The sequence below is a fragment of the Glycine soja genome, chromosome 2 (assembly GCF_004193775.1).
Source record: "Glycine soja cultivar W05 chromosome 2, ASM419377v2, whole genome shotgun sequence".
Taxonomy (NCBI): Eukaryota; Viridiplantae; Streptophyta; class Magnoliopsida; order Fabales; family Fabaceae; genus Glycine; species Glycine soja.
In genome coordinates, this window is record NC_041003.1 from 35,495,029 (window position 1) to 35,508,396 (window position 13,368).

General features: G+C 34.6%; 1 protein-coding gene across 2 annotated transcripts; it reads left to right on the forward strand.

Annotated features, from left to right (window-relative positions):
- Nucleotides 1-302: 302 nt before the first annotated feature.
- Nucleotides 303-12,519, forward strand: LOC114393064 (calcium-transporting ATPase 4, plasma membrane-type-like). Of its 2 annotated transcripts, XM_028354334.1 has the most exons (8): nt 303-409; nt 496-697; nt 3,412-3,466; nt 3,588-5,527; nt 5,610-5,768; nt 10,823-10,994; nt 11,086-11,384; nt 11,967-12,519. In XM_028354334.1, exons 2-8 carry the CDS (start codon nt 521-523, stop codon nt 12,270-12,272), a joined length of 3,108 nt encoding a protein of 1,035 aa, XP_028210135.1. In that variant the 5' UTR covers nt 303-409; nt 496-520; the 3' UTR covers nt 12,273-12,519. The 2 variants fall into 2 exon arrangements, with proteins under 2 accessions (XP_028210135.1, XP_028210129.1); XM_028354328.1 differs by having other exon boundaries at nt 311-697.
- Nucleotides 12,520-13,368: the final 849 nt, after the last annotated feature.

Consider the following 13,368-nt stretch of genomic DNA (forward strand, 5'->3'; position numbering starts at 1 on the left):
AGGCGTTGACCGTGACTAAGTAATGTTAACTGTCACGTGTCACATTTTATTGGATGATGACTGTCACGTATCATGTTTTGATTAATGAAAACAACAATGCATTTCAAGATGACACGTGACATTCATCATCCATCTAATAATAACAATGTAACACGTGATAATCAATATTACTTGCTAATGGTCAACGTTCAATTTTAGTTTGATGGATCAATATTATAAAATTTTATAAAATAAGAGAATTCAATTCGTGAATTAAATAATCTAGAGACCAAAATAGATAGACTTTTTATATTCAATGCTCAATCCAACAATAGTGTACGCCACTCCTGTCCGCACAATCTCGTCGTTTCATTTCCTTTACGCACCGTGGCTGGCTCCACCACTGCCAGTGACCATTACTACTCGTTTGGTACAATAAAATATTCCAATCCTAATCGCATATAAAATATATTCTTAAAGCGAGCGATGGTTGGTTACCAATGAATGCAATTGCAGAGTGATTTATTCGGAGAACAGCGATATGGTGAGTTTTCTGAACCCGGAGGAGTTCGAACTGAGTGACAAGGATCGTTCCATCGAAGCGTTGGAGAAATGGAGATCCGCAGCGTGGTTGGTCAAGAACCCTAGAAGGCGCTTCCGCTGGGCCGCGGATCTCGTCAAGCGCAAACACGCCGAAGATAAACGCCGCAAAATTCAGGTTCCGTTTCTTTCTCTCTTTCTCGTTTGTTTTGAAAAAGAAAAAACAAAAATTGAAAGGTTCATAGGAAAAGTAAGGTACTGAAAAATTACTGTTAAATCGTAATACATCGCAGTAGATACTCGAAAAGAAGAAAATAAAGTTAAATCGATTTTGTTGAAAACGAAACGAAACAGATCGAAATCGAACGCTCCTAGATGAGAGTCAAAAGTTTTTAGTGTTAGTTGAATAGTCACTGGAAAATTTCTCTCGGAGCCTGGTGGAATTTACAGTAATGCCCAAAGATTAAAAGCAGCGTTGCAGCTTAATTTGTTGCTACCACTGCGATTTCGATTTAAAGCCTTGATTTGATCTCAATATCTATGTTTTCAATTGTAATCGTTAGGTTTCGTTGACGATTTTTTGATATGGTAGAAAGTTAAACGGCTATTGTAGCTACAATTACAATGTGGTTGCCGAAAGTAAAAAAATCTTTGACGTTACAACGATAATTGCGTATCCTGACCTCTTTTCAAACTTTGATTTTACTTGAGAATATATGGCTTCTTAATATATATATAATGTAGAAAAAAGAAAAATGATGTCTGATTGAATCTATTATAATCATTTTTCTTAGTTATATAATGTTGTTTTGATTTAAATTCTGATATGGTTTCACCTAATTGGATCTTAATTCATTTGGATAGAGTTGATTTTTTTTTCCTTTTAGATTTTTTAATTTGTTTGTTTAATTTATAAGTTCTTTAAAATATGAAGTTTATTTAATGTTATTTGCTCGTATTTTTTTTAAAGATTTTTTTAATTCAAATACAAATGTGATTTTTTAAATAATTTATCAAACTTCACCGAAAGCAAATTCATCCAAATGCAACAAAAGCCCTAATATTAAATATAAATTTGTACTGGTTATCCATTTTAGAATATATATTCAAATGGAAAATAATTTAAGTTTAATTTTAAATATGATAAAAAAGTCTTAAAATTACTGTATTTAATATGAAAAATTATGTAAAATATTGTTTAATAAAAATGAAATATTTTCTTTTAATTTTAAGTGAATTAAATTAAAAAAATTAATGATAGTTAGTTATTTTTTATTTTTTAAGGGGATTATTCGTAATTTTAAAAATATATATTCAATGCACTGTTGCATCCTTCAAGTAGAGATGGAGATAATAGCATCTCACTATATTCGTGAAGTATATTTATATAATGATAATATAATAAATAGGTCGTGTTTGTGTTGTCAATTTCCGCGAGTATAAATATATAATGATTACTCTTGAGAAGTGCAGGGTTTCTATAAATTTATGAATTTTCTTACAAAATGTTATAAAGCTATAATGAAAGTCACAAAACTTACGAATATAAAAGCCACAAAGTCAATGGGAAAAAGATGCGAACTTTAGCAAATGTTTCTTTTTATTTGGAAATTACCAAAGTGGAGTCGAAATAAAAAGTATTTCCTCTTATCTTAACTATATAAAAAATGTTATTCTAACTTTGTTAGCTATTTAACCAAATTTAATTTTATTAATTTTAATTAAAAAGTAATTTCTTTAAATTTATTCTTTATTGGAGTATAAGAATAAAAAATAGTCATTAAAATTAATATATCAATTAAATGAAAGAGTATTTTAAAGATAATAATATTAAATAGGATAAGTTAATTATTTTTTTTTTTATATTTAAGATCAAGAAAACTTAATTTTTTTTGTTATATTTAAAAACCAAATGAGCAAGCGTCAATGAGACGAGTAAATTACCGGAGGGGAGTATGAGGCTTAATGATTGTCCAAATCTCTATGTGGTTCATACATTTTTAAATTTTTTTTTTCAAAAATATGTTTTATGAATTAATTTAAAATTAATGGTTCAAATAAGAATTAAACATGAGACTTTTACATTATTAATAACGTTATAATCAATTGAGCTAATAGATTAATTATGTTATAAAATAATTAATATGACTATATATAACTCTAAAATTTCTAATGTATATTTAATGCGCATATAAATTTATATAATAAATTTTGTGACAATTAATTTTGATATAATAATTAATAATGTTTATATAGATGAATTTTTATGAAATCTATCATTTTTATTTAAAATTTTTATATGTAAAAAAATTTATTATTAGATCAAAATTAATTGTAATAAGATCAAAAAATATATTAATAGATTTATGTTAATAAATCTATGATTTTTATTTATAATTTATATATGTAAAAAAATTAATTATTAGATCAAAATTAATTATTACAAAATTTATTATTTAAATTTATATGCACATTAAATATACATTAAAAATTTTAAGATTACATATAATGATATTAATTATTTTATAATATAACTGATTTATTAATTCCGTTGGTTAGAACGTGTGTTAATGAGGTGAAAGTTACAATTTCAATCATTCGCCATTAATTATAAATTAATTTGTAAAACATAGTTTTGAATTTTTTTAAAGAAAAAATTATATAAACCACTTACGAATCCGTAAGCCTCATCCGATACGAGGCTTATGGATTATCCAATCCGTAAATCTGAATATGGGTATTGGTTTTTAAATACACTAGAATATTTATAGTATTTTTTTATGCAGAGAATATTTATACTCTGTTCCTATTTATTTATAAGATGAAAGTTTAAAATTATGCTTGTTAATTTGTTATTTAGTTTGACAATATTATGTTTATTTACTCCATCAGAGCACGATTCGGACCGTTTTTAATGTTAAATGGGTAGAAGGCCAATTTATCAGCGGTAAGGTTCTCCAATTTTTATAATTAAAATTAAAATTCATATGATATTATGATTGCTTTAGAACTAATCACTTTTCTTAATGTGTGGTCTTTCTCTTGGTTCATGTGGTTTTCTACTGCAGCTCTTCCTCAAGCTGAATACAAGGTGTCAGAAAAGACGAGAGAAGCTGGTTTTGGTATTGAACCAGATGATATTGCATCAGTTGTTCGAGGCCATGATTACACGAACTATAAAAAAATTGGTCAAGTTGAAGGGATTATAGAGAAACTCCGTGCCTCAGTCGATGACGGTGTTGGTCAAGCCAGTATAGATACCAGGCAAGAGATTTATGGAGTCAACCGTTATACTGAGAAACCTTCTAAAAGCTTCCTCATGTTTGTTTGGGAAGCACTGCATGACTTAACACTAATCATTCTCATGGTTTGTGCTATAGTTTCTATAGCTATAGGGCTTCCCACTGAAGGGTGGCCAAAAGGTGTTTATGATGGTCTGGGAATCATACTTAGTATATTCTTGGTGGTCATTGTTACTGCTATCAGTGACTACCAGCAATCCCTGCAGTTCAGGGATTTGGACAAAGAAAAGAAAAAGATCTTTGTTCAGGTCACGAGGGACAGAAAAAGACAGAAGATCTCAATTTATGATTTGGTTGTGGGAGATATTGTTCATTTGTCAACTGGTGATCAAGTTCCAGCTGATGGAATTTATATATCAGGATACTCTTTGATAATTGATGAGTCAAGTTTGACAGGTGAGAGCGAACCAGTAAATATAGATGGAAAAAAACCTTTTCTTCTTTCAGGAACCAAAGTGCAAGATGGTCAGGGGAAGATGATAGTTACAACTGTTGGCATGAGGACTGAATGGGGAAAGTTGATGGAAACTCTAAGTGAGGGAGGAGAGGATGAGACTCCACTGCAGGTGAAATTGAATGGAGTTGCTACAGTTATTGGTAAAATTGGTTTGACTTTTTCTGTGCTGACATTTGTGGTGTTGACAATAAGGTTTGTTGTTGAAAAAGCAGTTCGTGGTGAGTTTGCTAGTTGGTCTTCAAATGATGCATTGAAGCTGCTGGACTACTTTGCTATTGCGGTAACCATAATAGTTGTTGCAATTCCTGAAGGACTGCCATTAGCTGTGACACTCAGTCTTGCTTTTGCGATGAAAAAGTTAATGAAGGATAAAGCACTAGTGAGACATCTTTCTGCCTGTGAGACTATGGGTTCAGCGACCTGCATCTGCACAGATAAAACAGGAACATTGACCACTAACCATATGGTGGTTAATAAAATTTGGATATGTGGAAAGAGCAATGAGATTAAAGGTAATGAGAGTGTTGACAAACTAAAGACAGAGATATCTGAAGAAGTTTTAAGCATCCTTTTGCGGTCTATATTTCAAAATACTTCTTCCGAAGTTGTTAAGGACAAAGATGGAAAAATGACAATATTGGGAACACCAACAGAATCAGCATTGTTAGAATTTGGTTTGCTTTCAGGTGGTGATTTTGAAGCACAGCGTGGAACATATAAGATACTTAAGGTTGAGCCTTTCAATTCAGTGCGGAAGAAGATGTCTGTGCTAGTCGGTCTTCCTGATGGAAGTGTCCAAGCTTTCTGCAAAGGTGCATCAGAAATAGTATTAAAATTGTGTAACAAAGTTATTGATCCAAATGGAACAGCTGTTGATCTTTCTGATGAGGAGGCAAAGAAAGTCTCTGATATTATAAATGGATTTGCCTCTGAAGCTTTGAGAACTCTTTGTTTAGCTGTCAAAGATGTAAATGAAACCCAAGGAGAAGCCAGTATCCCTGAAGATAGCTATTCTCTGATAGCCATTGTGGGAATCAAGGATCCTGTGCGCCCTGGGGTTAGGGAAGCTGTTAAAACTTGTTTAGCTGCTGGAATAACTGTCCGCATGGTAACCGGTGATAACATAAATACAGCTAAGGCTATAGCTAGAGAATGTGGCATTCTTACAGAGGATGGTGTGGCCATCGAAGGACCCCAGTTTCAGGACTTGTCTATAGAGCAAATGAAGAGTATTATACCAAGAATTCAGGTTGTGATATCATTGTAAGTACTGTGATTTTCAATAGTCATTCACGATGCCTGTCTTTCTTATGTGCTTAACATGGTTTCAGGTTATGGCGCGATCCTTACCTCTTGACAAGCATACCTTGGTAACCCATTTGAGGAAGATGTTTGGTGAGGTTGTAGCTGTTACTGGTGATGGAACCAATGATGCTCCTGCACTGCATGAGTCAGACATTGGGCTTGCTATGGGCATATCTGGAACTGAGGTTTGTGCCCATGATTTGTTTACTATGGTGTGTCTGATGGTATTAAGTGTAGCAGTTCTTTGTACTGTTTTTGCTTTGTTGCTTGGCATCTTGTTTTTTCGATAAATTGAGAGAGAGAGAGAGAGAGAAATTGAAAACTGATATTATTGATCTCAAAACTTAATTTGCGTTAGTTACAACTGAGATATTTAAAGACCTCTGAACCGAGAAACTAATAATAACTAACTCTAACTAATCCTAACTAACTTCTAACAAAATGTAACTACTTGATCTTAGTGAGGTGTCGTTAGTGAAAAACTAACAGCCCTTACAATATCTATACTGCTGAGTAATACTAGATGGGTGCTGTTAGCAAGAGCTAACAACCCTTACAATCATGAAACAAAACTGTTTTCACAGTTATGTATTTACATACTCCAATACCTCAGAAGAAACACTCTTCACATTGAGTTTGCCTCGAAGAGCTTCAAATCTTGATGCAAAGATAGGCTTAGTCAGAACATCAGTCCACTGATCCAAAGCTGGAACATGAACAATAGAAAGTTGCTTGGCCAAAATCTTCTCCTTGACAAAAAACACATCAATTTCCATGTGTTTAGTTCTGCTATGGAAAACTGGATTATGAGCAATGGAGACAACACTTTGATTATCACAGAAGATAACAGGAGTGGTGAAAGAGACTTGTAACTCTGTCAGCAAAGTATGGATCTAGGTCAACTTAGTGGAAGTCTGAGCTATGCTGCCATATTCAGCTTCTGTACTGGACCTGACAGTAATTTTTTGTTTGCGAGACCACCAAGATATTAAATTAGGACCAAGAAAAATGGCAGTCCCTGAGGTTGAGTGCCTATCATCCACATCAGACGTCCAGTCAGCATCACAAAATGCTCTAATAATCAAGGGCTTTGAAATAGAAGTGGGTTGAAGAAGTAGACCATGAGATAAGGTGCCTTTGAGGTATCTTAAGATTCTTTTTACCACTGTCCAGTGAGAATCCAAAGAGACAACCATAAATTGACAAACTTTGTTAACAGCAAAATTGATTTTAGGTCTAGTGAAGGTAGCATATTGTAATGCACCAACCACAGATCTGTATAGATTAGGATCATGAAAAGCATCAACACCATGTCTAGACAGCTTGCAGTCGGAGACCATTGGAGAGGACATGGAGTGAGCCTCAGCCATGTTAGTCTTATGGAGTACATCTCGAATGTATTTACTCTGAGTCATCAAGATAGAATTGTTGGACAAATACTTGATTTCTAGGTCCAAGAAATAGTCTAAATGACCAAGCTGCTTAAGGGAAAAAGCAGTATTAAGTCTGTCTGTAAGCTGCTGAATCTGAGAGGTTGAGCTGCCTGTCAAAGTTATATCATCCACATAGACCAACGGATAAATAGTATGCATTTGTTGCCGGTAGATAAACAAGGATGAACCACTTTTGCTTCCAATAAAACCAAATTGTAGTAGAGTAGACTTAAGTCTGTCAACCCACTGCCTGGGAGCCTGTTTTAAACCATAGATAGCTTTATTGAGTTTGTAGACCAATGACTTGTTTGTAACTTCAAAGCCAGGAAGTTGTTTCATAAAAAAAATTTCTTCAAGAGTCCCATTTAAAAAAGCATTATTCACATCAAGTTGAAACAATTTCCACCCATAGGACAGAGCAAGAGTAAGAATAATTCGAATGGTGACAAACATAATTATGGGAGAAAATGTTTCATGAAAATCAAAGCCATGAACTTTATGGAACCCCTTGGCTACCAATCTTGCTTTGAATCTGTTAATAGAACCATCAACATTTTCCTTTACCCTGCACACCCATTTACAGCCACTGGCCTGCCTATTAGGAGGTAATGGTGCTAAGGCCCAAGTATTATTCTTCATCAAGGCATCATACTCTTGTTGCATAGTAGAGAGCCAATCATGATTTGCTAGAGCTTGTTTCACAGTCTTAGGCTTAGAGTGAGTGAGAAATAGTGAAGGGTGGAGTCTAGGATTGTGAATACCAGATTTAGACCTTGTTTGCATGGGGTGAGTGTTAATTGGGAGAGAGGTGGGTGCAGTAACAATCTTTGAAGTAGATGTAGGTAGTCGACTCAGAATTTTGAGGTACAACAAAAATGGATGTAGAAGAAGTATATGGTGGAGGTACAAACACAATGGTGATGGGAGAATGAGTGGGCAAAGGTGAAAACCTAGGAGGAATAAGTGGAACAAAACCTGAATTAGTAGGTGATGTTTGAGTTATCTGGGGAATAGTTGCAACACAAGGTGGAGAGATGTTAGGACTGAGACTAAAGTATGAATCTAGACTTTTTGTGGAACTAGAGGAAGAGGGGAAAAGTTCAGAGTAAGGAAACCTTAACTCATTAAATAGAACATCCTTAGATATGTAAACTCTTCCAGAAGATGACAAGCACTTGTATCCTTTGTGAGAAGAAGAGTAACCCTGAAACAAGCACTCTTGAGACCTAAAATTGAGCTTGTGTGTATGATATGGTCTTAGCAAAGGAAAACAGGCACACCCAAAGGTTTCAAGAAAGTGATAAATTAGTCTATGAGAGATACCAAAGGAAGCTAGGAGATTAGAGAAAGGTCTGTATTCACTTCTCCAGTCTGACTGAATACTCTTGATCTTAGTATTAAGCTGTAACTCAACCATGGACTTGAAATTCTGGAAAACAGAGATGGTTTTAGCCTTGGAATTTATAAGAAAAATCCATGTGTACTTAGAGAAAGCATCAATGAAGAAAACATAATATGTATAACCAGCATATGAGGGAACATGTGAAGGTCCCCACAAGTCAGTGAAAATAAGTTCTAAAGGTGAATACACAGAAGTAGAATTGTGAGAAGGTAATCCATGAGCTTTACCCATACAATAAGAGGAACAAAATTCTATGAAGCTTTTATTCAAATGGGAAATGTTACAATGATTAAGAACAATTTTCATAACATGATCATTTGGATGCCCTAACCTAGCATGCTGAGATTAGCAATATTGGAAGAAGAAACAACAGATTTCGAGCCTATGTTAGAGCTATTATTGACATTAGCAATTGAACAAGGGAGGTCTACATTTGTAACAGGGACAGAAGTAGACATCAACAGGGAAGGATTGCCTTGAAGTTGGAGATTGTGAAATGAATAAAGGCCATCAACACTCACAACTCCTTGAAGGAAGACCTTATGTGTCTCCTGAGATTTGACAAGACAGATATGAGGATGAAATTTAAAAAACAGAGTTATCTTTGGCAAACTAACTCACACTTAACAAATTTTTCAAAATAGAAGGAACATGTAACAATTTGTGAAGTTTAAAAGGTTATACCGGTGTCATTAGGAGAAATAAAGGTTTAGGAATCCGTTTTAGAGATACCTAGTGAGGTGTTGTTAGTGAAAAACTAACAGTCCTTACAATATCTATACTGTTGACTAATACTAGATGGGTGCTGTTAGCAAGAGCTAACATCCCTTACAATCATGAAACAAAACTGTTTTCACAGTTATGTATTTACATACTCCAATATTGTTTAAGACAAACTATTATCCTTTGTTCTAGTTACATTATATATTTCTTAATTGATGTTATACATTTTCCTTTTCCCTCTTGTCCCTACTTCACTTTCTGTTTAGAGTGGAGCCAGACTACATCCTTTGATAGATGAGACTGACTGTTAAACAAGCGATGAGGCTTTGGATAGGAGTATGGGCTTAAAGTAAGCTGCTGTCTAAGCCCAAAGTTTGGAAAGTTTATACTAGGAGAGGGATAAAGGGGCAGAATGGGAATGATCATGTTTAGGCAGTTAGTGGGGTGTGCGTGTGACTCGTGTGAGAATTCAATTATATGGGGGAAAGGAGAGAGAGAGTGAAGGGGGATCTTGGGTAATCATTTGTTTTGTCATTTTGGGCAGAGAATTCGGTTTTTTTCGTAAAAAGTAGTGCTCTGGTGTAAGGGAATACTCTATTCCCTGCAGTTTCTTTTCTTTAGCAAATAATACATCACACACCTTATCATTCATCCATCCTATTTCCCTAGTATATTCTCTGTACTGTGAATTGTGTCCTACCAAATTTTGTTCCGTTGCCGGGAAACGAACCCGGGTCTTCTGGGTGAAAGCCAGATATCCTAATAGCTGGACAACAACGGAAGACAAACTTAAGGACAAGTTTGCTGTTCAAAGGGGAGGTAGTGAGTGCTCTGGTGTAAGGGAATACTCTATTCCCTGCAGTTTCTTTTCTTTAGCAAATAATACATCACACACCTTATCATTCATCCATCCTATTTCCCTAGTATATTCTCTGTACTGTTAATTGTGTCCTACCAAATTTTGTTCCGTTGCCGGGAAACGAACCCGGGTCTTCTGGGTGAAAGCCAGATATCCTAATAGCTGGACAACAACGGAAGACAAACTTAAGGACAAGTTTGCTGTTCAAGGGGGAGGTAGTGAGTGCTCTGGTGTAAGGGAATACTCTATTCCCTGCAGTTTCTTTTCTTTAGCAAATAATACATCACACACCTTATCATTCATCCATCCTATTTCCCTAGTATATTCTCTGTACTGTTAATTGTGTCCTACCAAATTTTGTTCCGTTGCCGGGAGACGAACCCGGGTCTTCTGGGTGAAAGCCAGATATCCTAATAGCTGGACAACAACGGAAGACAAACTTAAGGACAAGTTTGCTGTTCAAGGGAGAGGTAGTGATGAGGCTCTGGATAGGAGTATGGGCTTGAGTAAGCTGCTGCCTCAGTCCAAACTTTGGGCTTAGGCAGCAGCTTTCTCGGACCCATACTCCTATCCAGAACCTCATCAACAAGTCTGTTATTAATTCAGGAAGCAGTATAGAAAAAGAAAACTGCAGTTTTTCGAAATACTTGTCATAGTCGTAAACATTGATGCCTTTCCAGGACATAATTTCCTATTTTGTGTTGTGCCTTTTTTATTTTTGAAATCCTTGTCCTATTTGTTTCGATGTCTATTTTATATTATTACCTGGTTGATGTTATCACTAATATTATTTTTCCTTTTTTGAAATTATACCTTTTACAGGTTGCCAAAGAAAATGCTGATGTCATTATAATGGATGATAACTTCACTACTATTGTCAATGTGGCCAGGTGGGGACGGGCCATATACATAAACATTCAAAAATTTGTGCAGTTTCAGTTAACAGTCAATATTGTTGCTCTGATTATTAACTTTGTTTCTGCATGCATCACAGGTTTGTTGATTCATAAACATTTTGTTTCCACTGCAGTGTTGTCGAATCTGTTTCAATGAACAACCGATTTCATTTTCTTCCTTATTTTCAGGATCTGCTCCCCTCACAGCTGTTCAGTTGCTTTGGGTCAACCTGATTATGGACACTCTGGGTGCTTTGGCCTTGGCCACTGAACCTCCCAATGATGGACTTATGCTAAGACCCCCAGTTGGAAGGACAACAAATTTTATCACCAAACCCATGTGGAGGAATATTTTTGGTCAAAGTTTATATCAACTAATTGTCCTTGCGGTCCTCACTTTTGATGGGAAGAGGCTACTGAGAATTAATCGTCCAGATGCAACTATAGTGCTCAACACTTTGATATTCAACTCCTTTGTATTTTGCCAGGTAAAGTATCACATGGATCCTCACTAACACCGTGATGATTGTAATTGGCAAATAGATGGTTAGCCTTTTTAAAGAAACCACATGATGTTTTATTCCAAATAGTTGATAAAAATAGGAAGAAAAGTTGAACATGATTAAAAGATATAATAAAGCTTTAGAACAATGTGTCATAATAATCTTTATTTGTTATGGATTCTGTAATTTATACATATGATTGTTACTATTATACTTGACCTTTATGTGAAAATAAGATATGTGACAACGTGAATAACGGAAACTCCCTCTTTTTGGGTGTATTGATGATTTACTGAAAAGTTTTAGAATAAATAATACATGAACTGACATTGTCATTCAATCACAAACTTAATAGTCATACTAATGATGATTGTGACAGTGCATGCCTAATTGCCTATAAAACTCAGTTTTAACATGTTAATACCTTTGCTATTGCCTCTATGATTCCTCAATTTGGCCTTAAATACCATTGTAAACCATTCAAGATGATGTATAAAATGATCTAGTTCCATTGCATTGTGCTTATTTTGTTTGTTGTTTCCCCTTTGCCACTCTTTCTTTTGCTAGGTTTTCAATGAGATAAACAGCCGAGAAATCGAAAAGATAAACATATTCAAAGGCATGTTTGAGAGCTGGATATTTTTTACGGTGATCTTCTCCACAGTGGTGTTCCAAGTACTCATAGTTGAGTTCCTGGGAACATTTGCCAGTACAGTGCCTCTAAGCTGGCAATTCTGGGTGCTCAGTGTCGTAATCGGAGCATTTAGCATGCCTATATCTGCTATACTCAAGTGCATCCCAGTTGAAAGAGGAGATGCTACAACGCACCATGATGGTTACGAGGCGCTACCTTCTGGTCCCGAGCTGGCATAAAATACGGGAAGGAAAAACATAACTTTTCCCTTCTAAGATTTTCTTTAGTGCAAATGTGGCTGAAATTTTGGCCTCTGTGGCATACTACAAATCTTGTCTTTTGGCTTCGTTTTTAAGAAATTTTCTCACAAAAATGGAGGGAGGAACCGCCACTTGTTCAAATTATTTTCGGAAAATGAAAAAAGGTTTTGTTTTTTCTACAATACCTCTTCGTATCGTGGTGCTAATTTGCATCATCTCTTGCAAATGTTCAATTTTGTTTTCATCTTTCTCTCCTTGTCATCCATGTCAACTGGCACATCATTAATAATTTGGGTTAGATCAATTTTATTTTTTTAATGGAGGAACAAAAATAAATAAATTGACACAATTATTATATTAACAAATTATAAAACTATATACTTTTGTTCTAATAAACAAATTAGAACATATATAATTTTCTTAAAAAAATGAGGACCCCTTCCTCTATCCCACACATTAACAGATATAATTTTGCTGAGTATTACGTATTTCATGAATGCTTGATATGATAATTCATTTTCATTTATGATAGAAATAATGTCTTAGACCTGGCTCTATGATCTTGTTTAACCTGAATTTAGTTTTAAAAAAAACATTAGGCCCTCTCAAATATTTATTATTCATTTATTTATAATTTTACTTCATTTGATTTAAGATTGAGAGGAGATAAGAGGGAAAATGAGGGGACTAAAATTCCTCCCCATTTTTCCGTCCAAATATTGGAATATTTGAAAGGATGGGTCTATTTTTTTCTTTCCAAATATTGGAATATGTGAAAGGATGGGAAAGTGAGGTTAATAAAACCTTTAGTCCCTAAGCCTTAATTAAGGGCTACTATTTTGGTACACTAACACAAGTCACATGCTTTAGGAATGAATTTCAAATGCCATTAGTAGTTTTTAAATGTTTTTCTTCCTTAACCCATGAGGCGCCTTTTAAGCACAAAATCATTAAGGCTTATATGAAAGACAAGGCAAAAATGGACCTTGGATTTGGTAACTTGTAAGCCTAATAATGTAGCAAGCTTGAGATAAAAACAAGATATAATATAAATCTTAGGATTGTTCTGGTTACG